Source organism: Coregonus clupeaformis, chromosome 29 (assembly GCF_020615455.1).
Source record: "Coregonus clupeaformis isolate EN_2021a chromosome 29, ASM2061545v1, whole genome shotgun sequence".
Classification (NCBI taxonomy): Eukaryota; Metazoa; Chordata; class Actinopteri; order Salmoniformes; family Salmonidae; genus Coregonus; species Coregonus clupeaformis.
The window spans coordinates 6,037,832-6,064,421 of NC_059220.1; the positions used below are offsets into that span (position 1 = coordinate 6,037,832).

A 26,590-nucleotide genomic window follows, 5' to 3' on the forward strand; every position below is an offset into this window, starting at 1 on the left:
GCCCGGTCCGGCCTGTTCCTTCTCCCCGCACTAGCCCTGAGATGTGTGTCCTCAGCCCGGTACCTCCAGTTCCGGCACTACGCGCCAGGCCTAAGGTGCGCCTCAGACGGCCAGAGTCTGCCGTCTGCCCAACGGCGCCTGAACTGCCCGTCTGCCCAACGGCGCCTGAACTGCCCGTCTGCCCAACGGCGCCTGAACTGCCCCGTCTGCCCAACGGCGCCTGAACTGCCCGTCTGCCCAACGGCGCCTGGACTGCCCGTCTGCCCAACGGCGCCTGAACTGCCCGTCTGCCCAACGGCGCTTGAACTGCCCGTCTGCCCAACGGCGCTAAAGCCGCCCGTCTGTACTGAACCTGCAAAGCCGCCCCGTCTGCCATGAGCCTTCAGAGCCGTCCGCCAGACCGGGAGCCGCTAGAGCCTTCCGCCAGACAGGAGCCGCTAGAGCCTTCCGCCAGACAGGATCAGCCAGAGCCTTCCGCCAGACAGGATCAGCCAGAGCCTTCCGCCAGACAGGATCAGCCAGAGCCTTCCGCCAGACAGGATCAGCCAGAGCCTTCCGCCAGACAGGATCAGCCAGAGCCTTCCGCCAGACAGGATCAGCCAGATCCGTCAGCCAGCCATGAGCAGCCAGATCCGTCAGCCAGCCATGAGCAGCCAGGTCCGTCAGCCAGCCATGAGCAGCCAGATCCGTCAGCCAGCCATGAGCAGCCAGATCCGTCAGCCAGCCATGAGCCGTCCAGCCAGGATCCGCCAGAGCCGTCCAGCCAGGATCCGCCAGAGCCGTCCAGCAAGGATCCGCCAGAGCCGTCCAGCCAGGATCCGCCAGAGCCAGCCAGCCAGGATCCGCCATTCAGTCCGGTGCTGCCCCTTAGTCCGGTGCTGCCCCTTAGCCCGGTGCTGCCCCTTAGCCCGGTGCTGCCCCTTAGTCCGGTGCTGCCCCTGAGTCCGGTGATGCCTCTTAGTCCAGTGCTGTCCCTTAATCCTGTGGGGGTTTAGTTGGGGGGTGGTCATTTGGAGGAGGCTACGTAAGCGGGTAGTGACTATGGTGGGGTGGGGACCACGACCAGTGCCAGAGCCGCCACCATGGACAGACGCCCACCCAGACCCTCCCCTAGACTGTATGTTGGTGCGCCCGGAGTTCGCACCTTTAGGGGGGGGTACTGTGACACTCTGGCTCCATGGACTTTGATTATTGAGCCAGGGTTGTTCATTTTCTTTTGGGTGTATTTCTATGTTGGTTTCTAGTTGTTCATTTCTATGTTTGGTGATTAGTCATATGACTCCCAATCGGAGGTAACGAGTGTCAGCTGTCGGCTCGTTATCTCTGATTGGGAGCCATATTTAAACTGTTGTGGTTTCACTGTGTGTTTGTGGGTTTTTGTTCCATGTACAGTCATTTGTCACTGTGGACTTCACTATCGTCATTCGTTTATTTGTTTTCGTGGTTGCTTTGATTAAATAAAGTCATCATGTTCACTCAACGCGCTGCGTATTGGTCCGCTTCCTCAGACGATCGTGACAAAGAGAGGTAAAGAACCATTCGTCCTCCAGCAGACAGAGAGGTAAAGAACCATTCGTCCTCCAGCAGGAAGAGAGGTAAATAACCATTCGTCCTCCAGCAGACAGAGAGGTAAAGAACCATTCGTCCTCCAGCAGGAAGAGAGGTAAAGAACCATTCGTCCTCCAGCAGGAAGAGAGGTAAAGAACCATTCGTCCTCCAGCAGGAAGAGAGGTAAAGAACCATTCGTCCTCCAGCAGGAAGAGAGGTAAAGAACCATTCGTCCTCCAGCAGGCAGAGAGGTAAAGAACCATTCGTCCTCCAGCAGACAGAGAGGTAAAGAACCATTCGTCCTCCAGCAGGAAGAGAGGTAAAGAACCATTCGTACTCCAGCAGGAAGAGAGGTAAAGAACCATTCGTCCTCCAGCAGGAAGAGAGGTAAAGAACCATTCGGTCCCTCCAGCAGGAAGAGAGGTAAAGAACCATTCGTCCTCCAGCAGACAGAGAGGTAAAGAACCATTCGTCCTCCAGCAGGAAGAGAGGTAAAGAACCATTCGTCCTCCAGCAGGAAGAGAGGTAAAGAACCATTCGTCCTCCAGCAGGAAGAGAGGTAAAGAACCATTCGTCCTCCAGCAGGAAGAGAGGTAAAGAACCATTCGTCCTCCAGCAGGCAGAGAGGTAAAGAACCATTCGTCCTCCAGCAGGAAGAGAGGTAAAGAACCATTCGTCCTCCAGCAGACAGAGAGGTAAAGAACCATTCGTCCTCCAGCAGGAAGAGAGGTAAAGAACCATTCGTCCTCCAGCAGGAAGAGAGGTAAAGAACCATTCGTCCTCCAGCAGGAAGAGAGGTAAAGAACCATTCGTCCTCCAGCAGGAAGAGAGGTAAAGAACCATTCGTCCTCCAGCAGACAGAGAGGTAAAGAACCATTCGTCCTCCAGCAGACAGAGAGGTAAAGAACCATTCGTCCTCCAGCAGACAGAGAGGTAAAGAACCATTCGTCCTCCAGCAGACAGAGAGGTAAAGAACCATTCGTCCTCCAGCAGGAAGAGAGGTAAAGAACCATTCGTCCTCCAGCAGGAAGAGAGGTAAAGAACCATTCGTCCTCCAGCAGACAGAGAGGTAAAGAACCATTCGGTCCTCCAGCAGACAGAGAGGTAAAGAACCATTCGTCCTCCAGCAGGAAGAGAGGTAAAGAACCATTCGTCCTCCAGCAGGAAGAGAGGTAAAGAACCATTCGTCCTCCAGCAGGAAGAGAGGTAAAGAACCATTCGTCCTCCAGCAGGAAGAGAGGTAAAGAACCATTCGTCCTCCAGCAGGCAGAGAGGTAAAGAACCATTCGTCCTCCAGCAGGAAGAGAGGTAAAGAACCATTCGTCCTCCAGCAGACAGAAAGGTAAAGAACCATTCGTCCTCCAGCAGGAAGAGAGGTAAAGAACCATTCGTCCTCCAGCAGGAAGAGAGGTAAAGAACCATTCGTCCTCCAGCAGGAAGAGAGGTAAAGAACTATTCGTCCTCCAGCAGGAAGAGAGGTAAAGAACCATTCGTCCTCCAGCAGACAGAGAGGTAAAGAACCATTCGTCCTCCAGCAGACAGAGAGGTAAAGAACCATTCGTCCTCCAGCAGACAGAGAGGTAAAGAACCATTCGTCCTCCAGCAGACAGAGAGGTAAAGAACCATTCGTCCTCCAGCAGGAAGAGAGGTAAAGAACCATTCGTCCTCCAGCAGGAAGAGAGGTAAAGAACCATTCGTCCTCCAGCAGGAAGAGAGGTAAAGAACCATTCGTCCTCCAGCAGGAAGAGAGGTAAAGAACCATTCGTCCTCCAGCAGGAAGAGAGGTAAAGAACCATTCGTCCTCCAGCAGGAAGAGAGGTAAAGAACCATTCGTCCTCCAGCAGGAAGAGAGGTAAAGAACCATTCGTCCTCCAGCAGGAAGAGAGGTAAAGAACCATTCGTACTCCAGCAGGAAGAGAGGTAAAGAACCATTCGTCCTCCAGCAGGAAGAGAGGTAAAGAACCATTCGTCCTCCAGCAGGAAGAGAGGTAAAGAACCATTCGTCCTCCAGCAGACAGAGAGGTAAAGAACCATTCGTCCTCCAGCAGACAGAGAGGTAAAGAACCATTCATCCTCCAGCAGACAGAGAGGTAAAGAACCATTCGTCCTCCAGCAGACAGAGAGGTAAAGAACCATTCGTCCTCCAGCAGGAAGAGAGGTAAAGAACCATTCGTCCTCCAGCAGGAAGAGAGGTAAAGAACCATTCGTCCTCCAGCAGACAGAGAGGTAAAGAACCATTCGTCCTCCAGCAGACAGAGAGGTAAAGAACCATTCGTCCTCCAGCAGGAAGAGAGGTAAAGAACCATTCGTCCTCCAGCAGGAAGAGAGGTAAAGAACCATTCGTCCTCCAGCAGGAAGAGAGGTAAAGAACCATTCGTCCTCCAGCAGGAAGAGAGGTAAAGAACCATTCGTCCTCCAGCAGGAAGAGAGGTAAAGAACCATTCGTCCTCCAGCAGGAAGAGAGGTAAAGAACCATTCGTCCTCCAGCAGGAATAGAGGTAAAGAACCATTCGTCCTCCAGCAGGAAGAGAGGTAAAGAACCATTCGTACTCCAGCAGGAAGAGAGGTAAAGAACCATTCGTCCTCCAGCAGACAGAGAGGTAAAGAACCATTCGTCCTCCAGCAGGAAGAGAGGTAAAGAACCATTTGTCCTCCAGCAGGAAGAGAGGTAAAGAACCATTCGTCCTCCAGCAGACAGAGGTAAAGAACCATTCGTCCTCCAGCAGACAGAGAGGTAAAGAACCATTCGTCCTCCAGCAGACAGAGAGGTGAAGAACCATTCGTCCTCCAGCAGACAGAGAGGTGAAGAACCATTCGTCCTCCAGCTCAGGGACAAGCTGCACTATTCACAGCCCTGTGGAATGTTCAAAGTAATTGCATTGCTGGACTTTTTGAAACTTAATGTATTCTGTATTGTTTTAAAAATGTACAAATAAAAGGACATGTATGGTTGAGTCATTTCTTTAATGTTTATTTGTTTTAGCTGTTAGTGATGATTCCCTAAGTGTTAATCCATTTTTGTTTACTTTATTAATAATAATAATAATAATAATAATAATATGCCATTTAGCAGACGCTTTTATCCAAAGTCATGTGTGCATACATTTTTACGTATGGGTGGTCCCGGGGATCGAACCCACTACCCTTGGCGTTACAAGCGCCGTGCTCTACCAGCTGAGCTACAGAGGACCAGATAGATATAGACAGATCAATACACAGATATATACAAAACAACTATTTAATACATGAAGTCTTTATGCATGTGTTATAAATAACCAAAGGGGTCTGACTTTAAATGAGGTGCAACGTCATGTGATATAGAGTCTTTATGGATGACTTCCAACTAAGTATTACAGGACACTACATAAAGTGTCAATAAACAGGTTATTAACGTTCTGCTGATTTATGAAGGTTCTCTCATGATCCACAGGTTACTGTAGTGTGTGAGAGGTATTTAAATGGGGTTGATGGACCTGCAAAGCTTGCGTTTGTGTGTGTGTGTGTGTCAGAACCAAGATGATTTGGAGTGGTCCAAACTGAGACCACCGCACCAGGTATTCCTCTTCTGTTCCCATGGAGACCAGGGCTTCATTACAACCTGTTTACAATGGTGCCAACATGTTGTGGCTGATCTCTCAGCGGGGGGACGTAACGTCGTCCCCAGGCTATTGAACACACAGCACATATTATAACCCTGAGATATCAACCATTCAGAGTTGGCCTTAGTGAGAGTGACCATAGAGTTCTATAGGAGTAACTTTGCTGAGTAAAGTATTTGTCATCGTCACTACTTAACACAGTCAAAAAGTCATATTAATTGCTAAACCCTGCCCATTTTCACAATGTATCTTCTTAAAATGTGATTTTAAACCTAACCCTAACTAATGAAGGCCCAAGGTTGATGCGTTGGTCCACCAGACCTTCCGCGCATTTGGACTTGGTCTGGGAACGAGATTGGTAACGTGACAACAGTGAATCTTTTGGTAACGTGACAGAAAGAAATTCCACAAATTAACTTTTAACAAGGCACACCTGTTAATTGAAATGCAATCCAGGTGACTAGCTCATGAAGCTGGTTGAGAGAATGCCAAGAGTTTGCAAAGCTGTCATCATGGCAAAGGGTGGCTACTTTGAAGAATCTCAAATATAAAATATAACACTTTTTTGGTTACTACATGATTCCATATGTGTTATTTCATAGTTTTGATGTCTTCACTATTATTCTACAATGTAGAAAACAGTACAAAATAAAGACAAACCCTGGAATGAGTAGGTGTTCTAAAACGTTTGACCGGTAGTGTACATCTATCATCATGATAATCGAGAGCCTTGGTTGCGTGTGGAATGTAGTCGCTGTTATTAGATTTGTCCCGCATGTCCAAAATGGCATTCATGTCAATATTCTAACAATATGCTGTTCAGAGGATCAAAAAACGTAGGATCATATTAATTTGGAGCGGACACATTAATAAAGGCAATTTTCTTTCCATTATGGATATATTTAAGGAAGGCGACTCTGCCTTCTTGGTCTTGGCCTTTACCCAAGATGGCTTCTTGGTCTTGGCCTTTACCCAAGATGGCTTCTTGGTCTTGGCCTTTACCCAAGATGGCTTCTTGGTCTTGGCATTTACCCAAGATGGCTTCTTGGTCTTGGCCTTTACCCAAGATGGCTTCAGTGTTAATAACTAATGTCATTGTTGTCTTTAGTGTTAATAATGTTAAAACCCACCTATTGGTCGCTCCCCACCCAGAAACCCACCCATTGGTCGCTCCCCACCCAGAAACCCACCCATTGGTCGCTCCCCACCCAGAAACCCACCCATTGGTCGCTCCCCACCCAGAAATTCATAGTTATTTTGCAAAAGAAAGCCAAACGTTTCAGTTCATTCCATTAATAAGCATAAGGAACTATAGGAATAAACATCAGACTAATAACAATACCTTGTCCTCTGTCCTCTTCATCCTCAGAGTCTCTAACTTCTCCTCCTGATCCTTCACCTGGACACGCAGAGACTCCTCCTCCTGGTGGGGGGGAGGGAGGGAGGGGGGGGGAGGGGGGGGGGAGGGAGGGGGGGAGAGAGAGAGAGAGAGAGAGAGAGAGAGAGAGAGAGAGAGAGAGAGAGAGACAGACAGAGAGAGAGAGAGAGAAGAGAGAGAGAGACAGACAGAGAGAGAGAGAGACAGAGAGACAGAGAGAGAGAGAGAGGGGGAGAGAGAGAGACAGAGAGAGAGTCAGACAGAGAGACAGACAGACAGAGAGAGAGAGAGAGAGACAGAGAGAGAGAGAGAGAGAGAGAGAGGGGGGTTAATATAGTACACATGCCTGGAATCACACTGTGGGGGTCGTTCAGGCAGGTAGGCTTCTGACAGAATGTTTAACATGCAGCCAGTCACACCACACCACACACCATCAAACCACACCACACCACACACACACCACCACACCACACCACACACACACCACCACACCACACACACATCACACCACACCACCACCACACACCACACCACCACACCACACACCACACACACATCACACCATCACACCACACACCACACACACACACACACACACACACTCTACACACCACACACCACCACACCACACACACCACACACCACCACACCACACACACATCACACCACCACACCACACCACACCACCACCACACCACACACACGACACCACACACCACACACACACCACACACACATCACACCACACACCACCACACCACACCACACCACCACCACACCACACACACGACACCACACACCACACACACATCACACCACACACCACCACACCACACCACACCACCACACCACACACACACACCACACCACTGTACCTGAGTTGCCATAGCGACTTCCTCCTGAGAGAGAGCGTGGATGAGACACTGATGATGACAGTCTATTTATCCTACAGCATCTGATGATGACAGTCTATTTATCCTACAGCATCTGATGATGACAGTCTATTTATCCTACAGCATCTGATGATGACAGTCTATTTATCCTACAGCATCTGATGATGACAGTCTATTTATCCTACAGCATTTGATGATGACAGTCTATTTATCCTACAGCATCTGATGATGACAGTCTATTTATCCTACAGCATCTGATGATGACAGTCTATTTATCCTACAGCATCTGATGACAGTCTATTTATCCTACAGCATCTGATGATGACAGTCTATTTATCCTACAGCATCTGATGATGACAGTCTATTTATCCTACAGCATCTGATTATGACAGTCTATTTATCCTACAGCATCTGATGACAGTCTATTTATCCTACAGCATCTGATGATGACAGTCTATTTATCCTACAGCATCTGATGACAGTCTATTTATCCTACAGCATCTGATGATGACAGTCTATTTATCCTACAGCATCTGATGATGACAGTCTATATACTGAGTATACTGAGTGTACAAAACATGACATAGACTAACCAGGTGAAAGCTATGATCCCTTACTGATGTCACCTGTGCCAGGCACACCGGTTTGTGTCAAGAACTGCAACGCTGCTGGGTTTTTCACGCTCAACAGTTTCCCGTGTGCATCAAGAATGATCCACCACCCAAAGGACAACCAGCCAACATGACACAACTGTGGGAAGCATTGAAGTCAACACGGTGCCAGCATCCCTGTGGAACGCTCTCGACACCTTGTAGAGTCCATACCCCGATTAATTGACGCTGTTCTGAACAGACCCCTAAGGATGCCCTAGAGCGCCTGGTTAAATTGTGTTCAGGAGCATTTATTTACTCTCTCCATGGTTAAAGTAGGAAGAAATAGATGTAAAAATGTGTGAGTGTGCTACATTTACTATCATCATTTATCAAGTATTGAATTATTTTGACATAATTATAATATCATTATAATGATGCTCTATTACCGTCACGCCCTGGCCTATAGATCTCTAGCTAGTTTGGTCAAGGTGTGAATAATCTATGTTTTGTATTTCTATGTTTGGCCGGGTGTGGTTCCCAATCAGAGGCAGCGGTCGCTCGTTGTCTCTGATTGGGGATCATACTTAGGCAGCCAGTTTTCCTGCCTGTGTTGTGGGATCTTGTTGTGTTCCTGTTTAGGCTTGTGTGTTAGCCCTTTGGACCGTCGTCACGGTTACGTTTTGTTATTTTGGTTACTGTGTCGTGTGTTTATTCTTTAATGGACATGTACGCCTTTCACGCTGCACCTTGGTCCGTACCGTTCCTTAACATGTACGCCTTTCACGCTGCACCTTGGTCCGTACCGTTCCTTAACATGTACGCCTTTCACGCTGCACCTTGGTCCGTTCCGTTCCTTAACATGTATGCCTTTCACGCTGCACCTTGGTCCGTCCCTTACGCTAATGTCCTTATGGTGGACAGAACGTGTTACTACATTCATTACACAGACTAACATTTTCACCACATAAGTTACAGTAAATACACTTCCTTTTTACCTCAGATTGGTGATGTTGGTATTAAAGTTCATAGTCATCACGATCTCACAAAATCGATTGCTTAAAACAGATCAATGTCTTTGGTTTAGTACCAGTGTTTTTGTCACGCCAGTCCGTAGTGGGACTTAGAACGTAGCTGTCAGTACTACGGAGTACTAGCTGCCACCGATCTATGTTTCTGTGTTCTACTTGTTTTGTCTAATTTGCACACACATCGTTGACTAAGTTCTGTGTCCTGCGCCTGACTCCGTCCTACCGCTACACACTGATGCATGACAGCTCCTCCCATCAAAATCTCTGGCCTCACATGAATTCATGGATTTGAGGGGTTAAAGTATCATTCAAGTGAAAGCCAACCCGTCACTATTTAGAAACCGACGTGAGGTGGTGATTGGTTGAAATGATCCAGTAAAAAAAAGTATTGTGTTCCCTTTTCCGTATTGGCCATCTACCGAAATCATTTTCTCACAGAGATATACACTGCCATCAGAAAATATTCATACCCCTTGATTTATTCCACATTTTGATGTGTTACAGCCTAAATTAAAAAATTGATTAAATTGATTATTTTTCTCAGCCATCTACAGACAATACCCTATAATGACAAAGTGAAAATATGTTTTCAGACATTTATGCAAATGTATTGAAAATGAAATACATTTTAGAATCACCTTTTGTAGCGATTACAGCTGTGCGTCTTTCTGGGTAAGTCTCTAAGAGCTTTCCACACATGGATTGTGCAACATTTGCACATTATTCTTCAAATTCTTCAAGCTCTGTCAACTTGGTTGTTGATCATTGCTAGATAGCCATTTTCAAGTCTTGCCATAGATTTTCAAGCAGATTTATGTCAAACCTGTAACTAGACCACTAAGGAACATTCAATGTCGTCTTGGTAAGCAACTCCTGTGTATATTTGGCCTTGTGTTTAAGGTTATTGTCCTGCTGAAATGTGAATTTGTCTCCCAGTGTCTGTTGGAAAGCAGACTGAACCAGGTTTTCCTCTGGGATTTAGCTTTATTCCGTTTATTTTTAGCCACAAAAAACAACCTCCCTAGTCTTTGCCGATGACAAGCATACCCATAACATGATGCAGCCACCACCATGCTTGAAAATATGAAGAGTGGTACTCAGTGATGTGTTGTGTTGGATTTGCCCAAAACATAACGCTTCGTATTCAGGACGTAAAGTTCATTTCTTTGCCACATTTTTTTGCAGTTTTACTTTAGTGCCTTATTGCAAACAGGATGCATGTTTTGGAATATTTGTATTCTGTACAGGCTTCCTTCTTTTCACTCTGTCATTTAGGTTAGTATTGTGGAGTAACTAAAATGTTGTTGATCCATCCCCAGTTTTCTCCTATCACAGCCATTCAACTCTGTAACTGTTTTAAAGTCACCATGGTGAAATCCCTGAGCGGTTTCCTTCCTCTCCGGCAACTGAGTTAGGAGGATGCCTGTATCTTTCTAGTGACTGGGTGTATTGATACACCATCCAAAGTGTAATTAATAAACTTCACCATGCTCAAAGCGATATTCAATGTCTGCTTTTTGCATTTTTACCCATCTACCAATAGGTGCCCTTCTTTGCGAGGCATTGGAAAACCTCCCTGGTCTTTGTGATTGAATCTGTGTTTGATATTCACTGTTCGACTGAGGGACCTTACAGATAATTGTATGTGTGGGGTACAGATATGAGGTAGTCATTCAAAAATCATGTTAAACACAGAGTGAGTCCATGCAATGTATTGTGTGAGTTGTTAAGCACATTTTTACTCCTGAACTTATTTAGGCTTGCCATAACAAAGGGGTTGAATACTTATTGAATCAAGACATTTGAGCTTTTCATTTTTAAATTCATTTGTAAAAATGTCTAAAAACATAATTCCACTTCGACATTGTGGGGTATTGTGTGTAGGCCAGTGACACAAAATCCATTTTAAATTCAGGCTGTAACACAACAAAATGTGGAAAGAGTGAAGGGGTGTGAATACTTTCTGTAAGTTGCTAAATGGCTACGACAGGTTGTCATCTATCGCCAGCTACATGTAGTATAACTAAGCTCGTTGAGGTTTGTCTGTTAGAAGACGGTACATGTCGCCGCGGTTATTGTCCCAGTTCCATTGATTTCAATACAATATCGATGTGAGTGATTCATTTGCGCACGCTATTGATTACAGTAGAACAAGCTAATCAATTCCAGTCTTGAAATGACCGCTCGGTAAATATTGGTACGTGTGCAGTTTAGAAGGTAGTAATATAATAAAATACAAGTGTGACGCGTGTGTAGGGAGAAACTTTTATGTCTTGGTCTTCAAAATATCCCAATTTATTTCAGCATATTGATTAAGAATTTGGACATCTAAAACCGGTGTTTTACATTTTATGGCCATTTGAATGCACAGAGATACCGTGACGAGACCCTGAGGTCCATTGTCGTGCCATTCATCCGCCGCCATCACCTCATGTTTCAGCATGATAATGCACTGCCCCATGTCGCAAGGATCTGTACACAGTTCCTGGAAGCTGAAAAATGTCCCAGTTCTTCCATGGCCTGCATACTCACCAGACATGTCACCCATTGAGCATGTTTGGGATGCTCTGGATCGACGTGTACAACAGCATGTTCCAGTTCCCGCCAATATCCAGCAACTTTGCACAGCCATTGAAGAGGAGTGGGACAACACAGTCAACAGCCTGATCAACTCTATGCGAAGGAGATGTGTCGTGCCGCATGAGGCAAATGGTGGTCACACCAGATACTGACTGGTTTTCTGATCCACGCCCATACCTTTTGTTTTAAGGTATCTTTGACCAACTGATCCATATCTGTATTCCCAGTCATGTGAAATCCATAGATTAGGGTCTAATTTATTTAATTAAATTGACTGATTTCCTTATATTAACTGTAACTCCGTAAAATCTATGTTGCATGTTGCGTTTATATTATTGTTCAGTGTAGATAAATGGCACTTGGTCTGTTCAAAAAGGACTAAGTTGTTGCGACAACAACACCAACCACGTCTTGAAAGACTTTGCATCTTTTAGGGAGCGGTAATGAGGTGACCAATTAAATGGCTGCAATTGAGATCAAGCTGTACGGTGCAATTGTGGCCCGCAATTCGAGGCATTTCTGCATGTGGGCATTCCTGCATCTGCAAGAACCCGCCTTTATCCTTCTATTGGTCAATGTTTAAGCTAGGACAGGTGGGGGGTGGTCCCGCTCCAGTACAGCTGGCACCATAACGTTGGATACCAACCGCAGATAAACCCCACAGAAGAAGAAGAGGCGACGGTGACAACGGTAGACAGTGTCCTTCACCCCCCTCCTGTCGTGCACTGTTTTCCCGCAGTTCTCCTAACGGTGGTGAGGGCACAGGCGTTCGGCAGGCAGGAGCGAAGGACTAGCTAGTAAGGAGGACTCTGGTACATACGTTAGCCCCAGCTGAGGATAATAAGGATGCTGCCTTCTGAGGCAGAATTTCTAGGCAGGATGTCAAAATCGCGCACCTGCCCTTCCCCAAGCTCTGGACAGTGCTGGTCATAAATAAAGCTAGCTAACGTTAGCTGATGGATGCAAACAATGTTCTTCCTCAAAAACATAGCAAAACGACATCATCCGTTTCAGTAGCTATAGTTAGGTAGCTACCTATCTAGCTAGGTGTCATCATCTAAAATACCCCTAATTGATAAAACTGTTCTTATTTGATTAATGGTGGTCGGACCCACCTACGTGAAGCTAGCCACAATAAGGATTAGCCACAATAGTGGAATTTGCGGTTAGCCTTCAAAATAAAAGTGTATCATTGACAGTGATGCAAATTAATACAAATAGTGGAATTATGCCATGGATCATGCTAAACGAGGTTGGCTTGTTATTATATAAATTGTTAATATGACAAAAATCTGTTGAAATCACACTGGATGTATTAGACTTTAGAATTACACTGGGGGCATATGTATTTCACTGTAGAGCCTTACCCTATGGATTATGGATCAATGAAATGGGGTATCTGTCTACCCAGTGACACCCAGAGAACATTAGCGTCGTAGCTCTTGTCTTGCAGGACTCTGAAAACCACTGTGAATTGAGCCACATTTATTCCAGAGGAAAAACAATACAGGTACTGAGTAGACTGACAGCCCATTTAATTGACCACCGATCCTTAGGTAAGGCTGTGCAGGGCAATATGAACGTCAATACGCACAACAGGCTGACTGGGGAGGTGATTTCACACAGTCACAGAGCTACAACGCTAATAAGAGCTACAACGCTAATAAGAGCTACAACGCTAATATTTGCGTAAACTCTTCACAGTTGTGCTCTGTGGGTGTCACCGAGTAGACTGATACCCCATTTCATTATCTAGTCTAAATATTGCATGATTTCACCAATTGCAACCTTCTGCGTCACTTTCAAAGAGGTCCTTTTATTTTGAAGGCGAATCGCAAATTCCACTATTGTGGCTAATCCTTATTGTGGCTATTTTCACAACACATAACCCGGTCCAGTCAAGCCTCACCAGCCAGATGAAGTTTACTGGCTGCTTATAATGTTAGCTTTGGACAACAGGGTTAAGTAACTGGCTACCTAGCTAATACTTACTCACATGGATTCCTAAATCATTGCTAAGAATATTGAAAATGACTGTAGTTTCTATTGGTCATTGTTTTCAGGCTAACGTTAGTTGCATTGGTGCTAAAGCTAGCTAGCTACCCCAGAAGTTGCTAATAACATCTGTATCAAAGATATTTGCAAACATTTTTGATCCTGCTCGTTTGATCTTGATCTTATTTCAAATGCTCACACAGACGTTTTTTCCCATTCGGTCAAACAAATAATGCATTATTACCACCGCGCTATTGTAAACACATCGTTGGTGGCTGCTTGTTTGTAGACTTTTTTTTTTGTACAGCTTTGACAGTGCTACTGATCGTAGTCGTGGCGCTTGGCTTGCACATGCAAATTCAGCACACACACAACATTCTATAATATAATTTTATTCTTTGACGTGTCAAATTAAAAGCTTATTTGACGCGTCAAATTGTGTATCTGTTTAGACACGCAAAGACCCAAATGGCATTCCGTAACAACGTGGCTACAAACGTCTGGCGCTCAGTGGGATGTAAACGCGTAGAACCAGGGGCTATATCGGTTCTTAGTGGGATGTAAACGCGTAGAACCAGGGGCTATATCGGTTCTTAGTGGGATGTAAACGCGTAGAACCAGGGGCTATATCGGTTCTCAGTGGGATGTAAATGCGCTATCACGTCTTTCAATCTCATCCCAAATGGCAGTAACCTACCAGAGTCCATACAAAGTGTCAAAACGATTGTCCACCACTGGGAGCGAACTCGTGATACTCGGTGCTGCTCAGACCACTGCCCACCCTTGTACAGTACTGCATTGTATCCTGTAGCCGCCCAACACTGCTTCCAGCTGCCCCCTGGTGGCCGTTATACATTTTAAATATTTATTCAAATTCTCCTGCTGCCGTATTATTTTCCTCCTGCTACGAAATGGGTCATATTAAAATCCGACATCTGTACTAAAGAGCTTAACATCTAACGCAAGATATAGCTAACATAACACACTTAGACACTAGGTAAAATTAGTCTTTAAATCTTAAAGCATCTTTATACGGCTGGCTATATATTGTACACATCTAACCCAAGACAGTTAACATTCCCCTAAGCACTAAACTGACAAAATGAGGAAGAACAGCTCATGTGTATTGTGTCATTACAGCCGAGGATATTACATTACTCCAGTGGGCCAGAGCCATACAGTTCAGCTAGTCATCGGTGTTTTCCACTGTACCTTGCTGGGGAGTGGAGGTGCTGGGGCTGTAGGGGAGAGGAGCCCCCCGGGTGTGGGGATGATGGGGGCCCCCAGGGGGGTCTGTGCCGGGGTCGAGGGTTCGCTGCTGCTCATCTCTCCAGCCGAGGCAGACACAGACCCAGAAGGCCCCGCCTTGGAGGCCCCAGTGCCCGCAGGACGGCTGGGCTGGAGGGGGAGAGAGGAGGAGAGAGAGAGAGAGGAGGATGGGGGAGAAAGAGAGGGGGGAGAGAGAGAGAGTGGAGGGGAGAGAGAGAGAGAGGGGAGAGAGGAGGAGGGGGAGAAAGAGAGGGGGGAGAGAGAGAGAGTGGAGGGGAGAGAGCGAGAGAGAGAGGAGGGTTAGACCATCATCCACCACCTCCACTCCACAGGGTTAGAAAATGGGACAGACAGAAACTGATACTTTGGAATCAAATGGAATGCAAATGAACACAGCTATCAAATCAAATCATCACAATGAAATTTGGGAGAGAAAATGTCTGACAAAGCATCTGACAGTAATGTCACCAGAGGATAGATGGGTTAATACAGACCTGTGTAAGAAAAGGATGAGTGACATAACATATATAAAGAAAGGAAAGAAAGAAAAAAGATAGAAAAACATACAAATGAAAAAAAAAGACTGAATTCACTCAAGAAGATAAGGAACAAAATGCCCCTGTAGAAGATTGGGCTCACCTTGGGCCTTCTGGCCGTAGTCTGAAGAGCAGTGGAGAGAAAGAGAGGTGAGGAGAGGAGAGGAGAGGAGAGGAGAAGAGAAGAGGAAGAATGAGGAGAAGGGGGCGAGGAAGAGAGCGGAGAGGAGGGTAGAGGAGAGGAGAGGATGGGAGGGGAGCGGAAGAGAGGAGAGGAGAGGAGAGGAGGGGAGGGGGGATGGGGGAGGAGAGGAGGAGGGGGGAGGAGAGGGAGGGGGGAGGGGGGAGGGAGGGAGAGGAGGGAGGGGAGGGGGGGAGAGAGAGGAGAGGAGGGAGGGGAGGAGAGGGAGAGGAGGGAGGGGAGGAGGGGAGGGGGAGGGGAGAGGAGAGGAGAGGAGAGGAGGGAGGGAGGGGAGGAGAGGGAGAGGAGAGGAGAGGAGAGGAGAGGAGAAGAGAGGAGAGGAGAGGAGAAAGGAGAAAAGGTACCAACACAAGGGTTAGTGGCATGCTGACACCAGGTATAACTCAATACAGTCAGATCAGCTGATGAGGACAAGATGAGAAGTCCTTCATTGCCACTTTCTGAAAACCACATCACATGTCGTCTAAAGCATGACTCTCATCTTTACATTTACAACAGGTTATAGCAGGATGAACAGGTTATAGCAGGATGAACAGGTTATAGCAGGATGAACAGGTTATAGCAGGATGAACAGGTTATAGCAGGATGAACAGGTTATAGCAGGATGAACAGGTTATAACAGGTTATAGCAGGATGAACAGGTTATAGCAGGATGAACAGGTTATAGCAGGATGAACAGGTTATAACAGGTTATAGCAGGATGAACAGGACACCACACTTGTTCTAACATTCCTCCTGAAAGCCTTGTGTCTGGCTGTTGGAAGCCTTGTGTCTGGCTGTTGGAAGCCTTGTGTCTGGCTGTTGGAAGCCTTGTGTCTGGCTGTTGGAAGCCTTGTGTCTGGCTGTTGGAAGCCTTGTGTCTGGCTGTTGGAAGCCTTGTGTCTGGCTGTTGGAAGCCTTGTGTCTGGCTGTTGGAAGCCTTGTTTCTGGCTGTTGGAAGCCTTGTGTCTGGCTGTTGGAAGCCTTGTGTCTGGCTGTTGGAAGCCTTGTGTCTGGCTGTTGGAAGCCTTGTGTCTGGCTGTTGGAAGCCTTGTGTCTGGCTGTTGGAAGCCTTGTGTCTGGCTGTTGGAAGCCTTGTGTCTGGCTGTTGGAAGCCTTGTGTCTGGCTGTTGGAAGCCTTGTGTCTGGCTGTTGGAAGCCTTGTGTCTGGCTGTTGGAAGCCTTGTGTCTGGCTGTTGGAAGCCTTGTGTCTGGCTGTTGGAAGCCTTGTGTCTGGCTGTTGGAAGCCTTGTGTCTGGCTGTTGGAAGCCTTGTGTCTGGCTGTTGGAAGCCTTGTGTCTGGCTGTTGGAAGCCTTGTGTCTGGCTGTTGGAAGCCTTGTGTCTGGCTGTTGGAAGCCTTGTGTCTGGCTGTTGGAAGCCTTGTGTCTGGCTGTTGGAAGCCTTGTGTCTGGCTGTTGGAAGCCTTGTGTCTGGCTGTTGGAAGCCTTGTGTCTGGCTGTTGGAAGCCTTGTGTCTGGCTGTTGGAAGCCTTGTGTCTGGCTGTTGGTCTCTGGACACACATGGTTCAACCTCAGAGAGACAGAGTCTGTCTGATATATGACTGGTACCACCAGCGTCTGTCTGATATATGACTGGTACCACCAGCGTCTGTCTGATATATGACTGGTACCACCAGCGTCTGTCTGATAAATGACTGGTACCACCAGCGTCTGTCTGATAAATGACTGGTACCACCAGCGTCTGTCTGATATATGACTGGTACCACCAGCGTCTGTCTGATAAATGACTGGTACCACCAGCGTCTGTCTGATATATGACTGGTACCACCAGCGTCTGTCTGATATATGACTGGTACCACCAGCGTCTGTCTGATAAATGACTGGTACCACCAGCGTCTGTCTGATAAATGACTGGTACCACCAGCGTCTGTCCGATATATGACTGGTACCACCAGCGTCTGTCTGATAAATGACTGGTACCACCAGCGTCTGTCTGATAAATGACTGGTACCACCAGCGTCTGTCTGATATATGACTGGTACCACCAGCGTCTGTCTGATAAATGACTGGTACCACCAGCGTCTGTCTGATATATGACTGGTACCACCAGCGTCTGTCTGATATATGACTGGTACCACCAGCGTCTGTCTGATAAATGACTGGTACCACCAGCGTCTGTCTGATAAATGACTGGTACCACCAGCGTCTTCTGATATACTGGTACCGCCAGCGCTGTCTGATAAATGACTGGTACCACCAGCGTCTGTCTGATATATGACTGGTACCACCAGCGTCTGTCTGATATATGACTGGTACCACCAGCGTCTGTCTGATAAATGACTGGTACCACCAGCGTCTGTCTGATAAATGACTGGTACCACCAGCGTCTGTCTGATATATGACTGGTACCACCAGCGTCTGTCTGATAAATGACTGGTACCACCAGCGTCTGTCTGATAAATGACTGGTACCACCAGCGTCTGTCTGATATATGACTGGTACCACCAGCGTCTGTCTGATAAATGACTGGTACCACCAGCGTCTGTCTGATAAATGACTGGTACCACCAGCGTCTGTCTGATATATGACTGGTACCACCAGCGTCTGTCTGATAAATGACTGGTACCACCAGAGTCTGTCTGATAAATGACTGGTACCACCAGCGTCTGTCTGATAAATGACTGGTACCACCAGCGTCTGTCTGATATATGACTGGTACCACCAGCGTCTGTCTGATATATGACTGGTACCACCAGCGTCTGTCTGATAAATGACTGGTACCACCAGCGTCTGTCTGATAAATGACTGGTACCACCAGAGTCTGTCTGATAAATGACTGGTACCACCAGCGTCTGTCTGATAAATGACTGGTACCACCAGCGTCTGTCTGATAAATGACTCGGTACCACCAGCGTCTGTCTGATATATGACTGGTACCACCAGCGTCTGTCTGATATATGACTGGTACCACCAGCGTCTGTCTGATAAATGACTGGTACCACCAGCGTCTGTCTGATATATGACTGGTACCACCAGCGTCTGTCTGATAAATGACTGGTACCACCAGCGTCTGTCTGATAAATGACTGGTACCACCAGCGTCTGTCTGATAAATGACTGGTACCACCAGCGTCTGTCTGATATATGACTGGTACCACCAGCGTCTGTCTGATAAATGACTGGTACCACCAGCGTCTGTCTGATATATGACTGGTACCACCAGCGTCTGTCTGATATATGACTGGTACCACCCGCCGCGTCTGTCTGATAAATGACTGGTACCACCAGCCGTCTGTCTGATAAATGACTGGTACCACCAGCGTCTGTCTGATATATGACTGGTACCACCAGCGTCTGTCTGATAAATGACTGGTACCACCAGCCGTCTGTCTGATAAATGACTGGTACCACCAGCGTCTGTCTGATATATGACTGGTACCACCAGCGTCTGTCTGATAAATGACTGGTACCACCAGCTGTCTGATTGATATGACTGGTACCACCAGCGTCTGTCTGATATATGACTGGTACCACCAGCGTCTGTCTGATAAATGACTGGTACCACCAGCGTCTGTCTGATAAATGACTGGTACCACCAGCGTCTGTCTGATATATGACTGGTACCACCAGCGTCTGTCTGATAAATGACTGGTACCACCAGCGTCTGTCTGATATATGACTGGTACCACCAGCGTCTGTCTGATATATGACTGGGTACCACCAGCGTCTGTCTGATAAATGACTGGTACCACCAGCGTCTGTCTGATAAATGACTGGTACCACCAGCGTCTGTCTGATATATGACTGGTACCACCAGCGTCTGTCTGATAAATGACTGGTACCACCAGCGTCGTCTGATAAATGACTGGTACCACCAGCGTCTGTCTGATATATGACTGGTACCACCAGCGTCTGTCTGATAAATGACTGGTACCACCAGCGTCTGTCTGATATAATGACTGGTACCACCAGCGTCTGTCTGATAAATGACTGGTACCACCAGCGTCTGTCTGATAAATGACTGGTACCACCAGCGTCTGTCTGATATATGACTGGTACCACCAGCGTCTGTCTGATAAATGACTGGTACCACCAGCGTCTGTCTGATATATGACTGGTACCACCAGCGTCTGTCTGATATATGACTGGTACCACCAGCGTCTGTCTGATATATGACTGGTACCACCAGCGTCTGTCTGATAAATGACTGGTACCACCAGCGTCTGTCTGATATATGACTGGTACCACCAGCGTCTGTCTGATAAATGACTGGTACCACCAGCGTCTGTCTGATATATGACTGGTACCACCAGCGTCTGTCTGATATATGACTGGTACCACCAGCGCCTGTCTGATAAATGACTGGTACCACCAGCGCGTCTGTCTGATAAATGACTGGTACCACCAGCGTCTGTCTGATATATGACTGGTACCACCAGCGTCTGTCTGATAAATGACTGGTACCACCAGCGTCTGTCTGATAAATGACTGGTACCACCAGCGTCTGTCTGATATATGACTGGTACCACCAGCGTCTGTCTGATATATGACTGGTACCACCAGCGTCTGTCTGATAAATGACTGGTACCACCAGCGTCTGTCTGATATATGACTGGTACCACCAGCGTCTGTCTGATAAATGACTGGTACCACCAGCGTCTGTCTGATAAATGACTGGTACCACCAGCGTCTGTCTGATAAATGACTGGTACCACCAGCGTCTGTCTGATATATGACTGGTACCACCAGCGTTCTGTCTGATATATGACTGGTACCACCAGCGTCTGTCTGATAAATGACTGGTACCACCAGCGTCTGTCTGATAAATGACTGGTACCACCAGAGTCTGTCTGATAAATGACTGGTACCACCAGCGTCTGTCTGATAAATGACTGGTACCACCAGCGTCTGTCTGATAAATGACTGGTACCACCAGCGTCTGTCTGATAAATGACTGGTACCACCAGCGTCTGTCTGATATATGACTGTCTGTACCACCAGCGTCTGTCTGATAAATGACTGGTACCACCAGCGTCTGTCTGATATATGACTGGTACCACCAGCGCTCTGTCTGATAAATGACTGGTACCACCAGCGTCTGTCTGATAAATGACTGGTACCACCAGCGTCTGTCTGATAAATGACTGGTACCACCAGCGTCTGTCTGATATATGACTGGTACCACCAGCGTCTGTCTGATAAATGACTGGTACCACCAGCGTCTGTCTGATATATGACTGGTACCACCAGCGTCTGTCTGATAAATGACTGGTACCACCAGCGTCTGTCTGATATAAATGACTGGTACCACCAGCGTCTGTCTGATAAATGACTGGTACCACCAGCGTCTGTCTGATATATGACTGGTACCACCAGCGTCTGTCTGATAAATGACTGGTACCACCAGCGTCTGTCTGATATATGACTGGTACCACCAGCGTCTGTCTGATAAATGACTGGTACCACCAGCGTCTGTCTGATATATGACTGGTACCACCAGCGTCTGTCTGATAAATGACTGGTACCACCAGCGTCTGTCTGATATATGACTGGTACCACCAGCGTCTGTCTGATATATGACTGGTACCACCAGCGTCTGTCTGATAAATGACTGGTACCACCAGCGTCTGTCTGATATATGACTGGTACCACCAGCGTCTGCCTGATAAATGACTGGTACCACCAGCGTCTGTCTGATATATGACTGGTACCACCAGCGTCTGCCTGATAAATGACTGGTACCACCAGCGTCTGTCTGATAAATGACTGGTACCACCAGCGTCTGTCTGATATATGACTGGTACCACCAGCGCTCTGTCTGATATATGACTGGTACCACCAGCGTCTGTCTGATATATGACTGGTACCACCAGCGTCTGTCTGATATATGACTGGTACCACCAGCGTCTGTCTGATAAATGACTGGTACCACCAGCGTCTGTCTGATATATGACTGGTACCACCAGCGTCTGTCTGATAATGACTGGTACCACCAGCGTCTGTCTGATAAATGACTGGTACCACCAGCGTCTGTCTGATATATGACTGGTACCACCAGCGTCTGTCTGATATATGACTGGTACCACCAGCGTCTGTCTGATAAATGACTGGTACCACCAGCGTCTGTCTGATATATGACTGGTACCACCAGCGTCTGCCTGATAAATGACTGGTACCACCAGCGTCTGTCTGATATATGACTGGTACCACCAGCGTCTGCCTGATAAATGACTGGTACCACCAGCGTCTGTCTGATAAATGAATGCATTGTGTCTGGAGGGGGAAACAATATGTCCAATACAGACAAGGGGGGGGTGAACCTTAACCCCCTACTACTCTAACCCCGCTCAGGGGATTTAGTTAGATCACTACACTGTTAGAAAAAATGGGTTCCAAATGGGTTCTTCAGATGTCCCCATAGGAGAACCCTTTTTGGTTCCAGGTAGAACCCTCTGTTGAAAGGGTTCCTCATGGAACCCAAAAGGGTTTTTACCTGGAACCAAAAGAGTTCTACCTGGAACCAAAAGAGTTCTACCTGGAACCAAAAAGGGTTCTACCTGGAACCAAAAGAGTTCTACCTGGAACCAAAAAGGTTTCTTCAAAAGGTTATCCTATAGGGACAGCCGTAGAACCCTTTTAGGTTCAACATAGAATATGGGCACCTGAAGAGTGTTGTCATGCCATCATCTGGATCAGGATATACATATAACCAATGAATAGAGCAAATACCCATCCATCAGGTTAATATGGCCACATGCCATCAAACTACAGGGCCAAAGAACCACCTCCTCTCTATTGGCTGACGCTTTTGACCTGGTCAACCTCTCGTATCTGTGATACTGTAACAAAGATTATATGATGTCACAGTGAGGCAAGTCCTCCTCCTTATATAAATAAGGACATAATACCTTGAGATTAGAATTAAAGTGGGGGCATGTGGCTATATTTCATAAAAACACCACAGTCATCTCGAAATAATAATACGAAAACAACTGTCTCTCCAACACAGCTCTTATAAAACAGCTAGGTAGTATTTTGGACTGGTATGTAAATTGGTCCGTTATAAAACAGTTTGTAAGTCGCTGTAAATCAGTCTGGATCAGATGTAATGACTAAAATGACTAAAATGTAAACATAAATGTATGAAGTTTCACAGTAGAAGCATCTATGAACTATCAACTGTACAGATTGAAAACCAGATAGTGGCAATACAGCAAGATGACAAGGCATCAGGGTTGGGGTCAATTCCATTTCAAAGCCAGTCAATTCAGAAAGTTAACCAAATTATAATTCCAAATTTCCTCATTGAAAAGCATTGAAGCACTGAAATGTCAGTGTGCTTCCTGAATTGACTGGAATTGACCCAAACACCGCAAGGCATGATCCTATCAAGCTGCACTCATTAATGAGCTGTTAACATAACCCAGACGCAATATTCTATATTGGCAGATCATTATACAACAACAATATCAAACAGACACACGTTTATATAATCCTCATAATGAAATGAAGCATGAGTTAAGCACCAATCTAGATCACAGCTCTGCCAACACAAACTGACCAACTAATAGATGACAACAACAACAACATCCCATAATAAACATAATCAGATGGTGGTCTGTACCTTCCTGGGGGGCGGAGTCTGTCTCATCATATTGGTAAAAGAAGAAGACACACACACACGGTCACACACACACACACACGGTCACACACACACACGGTCACACACACACTAGGACGAGAAATACTCAGTTACACAGTGCCATTGCGAGAGCACACAGATGGTCAGACAGACAGACACAGACGGTCAGACAGACAGACAGACAGACAGACAGACGGTCAGGCAGGCAGCCAGTCAGTGAGGTAGTCAGGCAGGCAGCCAGTCAGTGAGGTAGTCAGGCAGGCAGCCAGTCAGTGAGGTAGTCAGACAGACAACCAACAGGCAGTAGCAGCTCTGTTCAGCTCAGACAGGGAAGGAAGCTGCAGCCCAGTGCAAATGGCCGCAGATCAGGGCTCCTTTCTTTCTCCCAGCCAAGTCCCTCTATAGTCCTCTCTGTTTAGTCCTTTCTGTTTCTGTCCGGGATACAGGGTTGGGTTGCCAGATTGTTTAGTATCCTTCCTCAGACCTTCCTCCTCTCTGTTTAGTCCTTTCTGTTTCTGTCCGGGATACAGGGTTGGGTTGCCAGATTGTTTAGTATCCTTCCTCAGACCTTCCTCCTCTCTGGCTGATTAATTCTCTCTCTGATCTGCAAAAGCTAACCCTGTTCTGTTCACCATCCACCGTTCTGCTCTGCTCACACAGAGAAACCTCCCCTCTTCTGCTCTCTCTCTCCCTCTCTCCTGCTCTCTGTGTCCCTCCCTTTCTCTTTCTCTCTCTCTTTTTCTCTCTCCTCTTGTGCTCATGGTGATCTGCCAACCACTACCCTGCTCGTACATTACATCATTACTCTGCCCCCGTCCCAGATAGATGGACAGAGAAGAGGGAGGAGTGAGTGTGTGAGAGAGGGAAGGAGGAGAGAGGTGGGGAGAGGGAGGTGGAGAGAGGGGAGGGAGGAGGGAGGGGGAGAGAGGGGAGGGAGGAGAGATGTGGAGAAGGGGAGAGAGGTGGAGAGGGGGAGGGAGAGAGAGAGAGGGGAGGGAGTGGGAGAGGGGGAGAGGGGAGGGAGTGGGAGATGTGGAGAGGGGGGAGAGAGGGGAGGGAGTGGGAGATGTGAGAGGGGGAGAGAGGAGGGGGAGTGGGAGATGGGAGAGGGGGAGAGAGGGGAGGGAGTGGGAGATGTGAGAGGTGGAGAGGGGGAGGGAGAAGAGAGAGGGAGAGAGGGGAGGGAGTGGGGAGAGGGGAGGGAGTGGGAGATGTGGAGAGGGGGGAGAGAGGGAGGGAGTGAGGAGATGTGAGAGGGGGAGAGAGGGGAGGGAGTGGGAGATGTGGAGAAGGGAGGAGATGTGGAGAGGGGGGAAGGAGGGGAGGGAGGAGGGAGGGAGGGGGAGAGATAATTAAAATGAGCAGAGGGAGGGGTAGTACACTGAAGGGAGGGTAGAGGAGGGGTAAGGGGTAGCACTGATGCAAGTCTCTCCTGTATCCTAGCAACGTGTAGCCCATGGGGATGTGTGAAACTTACTCCTCAGCCTGAAGTGTCGCCACTTGCGCCCCGAATAGCTTTTCACGTGGCGCCGACTGGTAAAACGCTTCAGGAGGGAGTGATAGCAAGGTAGAGGTCCTGGGTTCAAGCCTCGGTGGGCCGAATCAGGAGGAAGTGGTAATCGCTAAGCTAGCAGCGTGATGTACTTTACACACGCATGACTGTAAGTCCCTTTGGATAAAAGCGTCTGCTAAATGGCATATATTAGATCAACAGCCAGTTAGCTGAATGGACATATGGTCTGCTGTCTGCTGAGAGAATGGACAGTGTTATTAGACAGCAGCTCAGTACTGTATCCTTTCTCTATGTTCAGTACCAGAAGGTCAACTCATTAGGATACTATAGTCTGAATTTGTGCTTTACTTCCCACCCTCTGTACTACTAACTAGTTATTACCCACCCTCTCTACTACTAACTAGTTATTACCCACCCTCTCTACTACTAACTAGTTATTACCACCCTCTGTACTACTAACTAGTTATTACCCCCCCTCTGTACTACTAACTAGTTATTACCCCCCTCTGTACTACTAACTAGTTATTACCACCCTCTGTACTACTAACTAGTTATTACCCACCCTCTGTACTACTAACTAGTTATTACTCACCCTCTGTACTACTAACTAGTTATTACCCACCCTCTGTACTACTAACTAGTTATTACCCCCCCCTGTACTACTAACTAGTTATTACCCCCCCCACCCTCTGTACTACTAACTAGTTATTACCCCCCTCTCTACTACTAACTAGTTATTACCCACCCTCTCTACTACTAACTAGTTATTACCCACCCTCTGTACTATTAACTAGTTATTACCCCCCTCTCTACTACTAACTAGTTATTACCCCCCCTCTGTACTACTAACTAGTTATTACCCACCCTCTGTACTACTAACTAGTTATTACCCCCCTCTCTACTACTAACTAGTTATTACCCACCCTCTCTACTACTAACTAGTTATTACCCACCCTCTGTACTACTAACTAGTTATTACCCCCCCTCTGTACTACTAACTAGTTATTACCCACCCTCTGTACTACTAACTAGTTATTACCCCCCTCTCTACTACTAACTAGTTATTACCCCCTCTGTACTACTAACTAGTTATTACCCCCCTCTCTACTACTAACTAGTTATTACCCCCCCTCTGTACTACTAACTAGTTATTACCCCCTCTGTACTACTAACTAGTTATTACCCCCCCTCTACTACTAACTAGTTATTACCCACCCTCTCTACTACTAACTAGTTATTACCCACCCTCTGTACTACTAACTAGTTATTACCCCCTCTCTACTACTAACTAGTTATTACCCCCCTCTCTACTACTAACTAGTTATTACCCACCCTCTGTACTACTAACTAGTTATTACCCACCCCTCTACTACTAACTAGTTATTACCAACCCTCGGTACTACTAACTAGTTATTACCCACCCTCTGTACTACTAACTAGTTATTACCCCCCCTCTCTACTACTAACTAGTTATTACCCCCCCTCTCTACTACTAACTAGTTATTACCCACCCTCTGTACTACTAACTAGTTATTACCCACCCCTCTACTACTAACTAGTTATTACCAACCCTCTGTACTACTAACTAGTTATTACCCACCCTCTGTACTACTAACTAGTTATTACCCACCCTCTGTACTACTAACTAGTTATTACCCCCCCTCTGTACTACTAACTAGTTATTACCCCCCCCTCTGTACTACTAACTAGTTATTACCCACCCTCTGTACTACTAACTAGTTATTACCCCCCCCTCTGTACTACTAACTAGTTATTACCCCCTCTGTACTACTAACTAGTTATTACCCACCCTCTGTACTACTAACTAGTTATTACCCCCCCTCTGTACTACTAACTAGTTATTACCCCCCTCTG

General features: G+C 46.9%; 1 protein-coding gene across 9 annotated transcripts in view; it reads right to left on the minus strand.

The window, feature by feature from the left end:
• dctn1b (dynactin 1b) overlaps positions 1-26,590 on the minus strand; it is a 167,293-nt gene that overhangs the window by 75,706 nt on the left and 64,997 nt on the right. For 5 of the 9 annotated variants that reach the window (XR_006657597.1, XM_041854444.2, XM_041854443.2 and 2 more), the window contains exons 6-9: positions 23,185-23,202; positions 15,523-15,543; positions 14,827-15,012; positions 6,490-6,570 (exon numbers count right to left, since the gene is read on the minus strand). Coding sequence is in view for 8 of the 9 variants with exons in the window: in XM_041854444.2 (XP_041710378.1) it covers positions 6,490-6,570; positions 14,827-15,012; positions 15,523-15,543; positions 23,185-23,202 (306 nt within the window). In the remaining variant the exon portion in view is untranslated. Of the gene's footprint in view, positions 1-6,489; positions 6,571-7,400; positions 7,826-14,826; positions 15,013-15,522; positions 15,544-23,184; positions 23,687-23,770; positions 24,053-26,590 lie in introns of those variants that run through there. The other 4 variants (XM_041854446.2, XM_041854445.2, XM_041854448.2 and 1 more) reach the window with 3 other exon arrangements.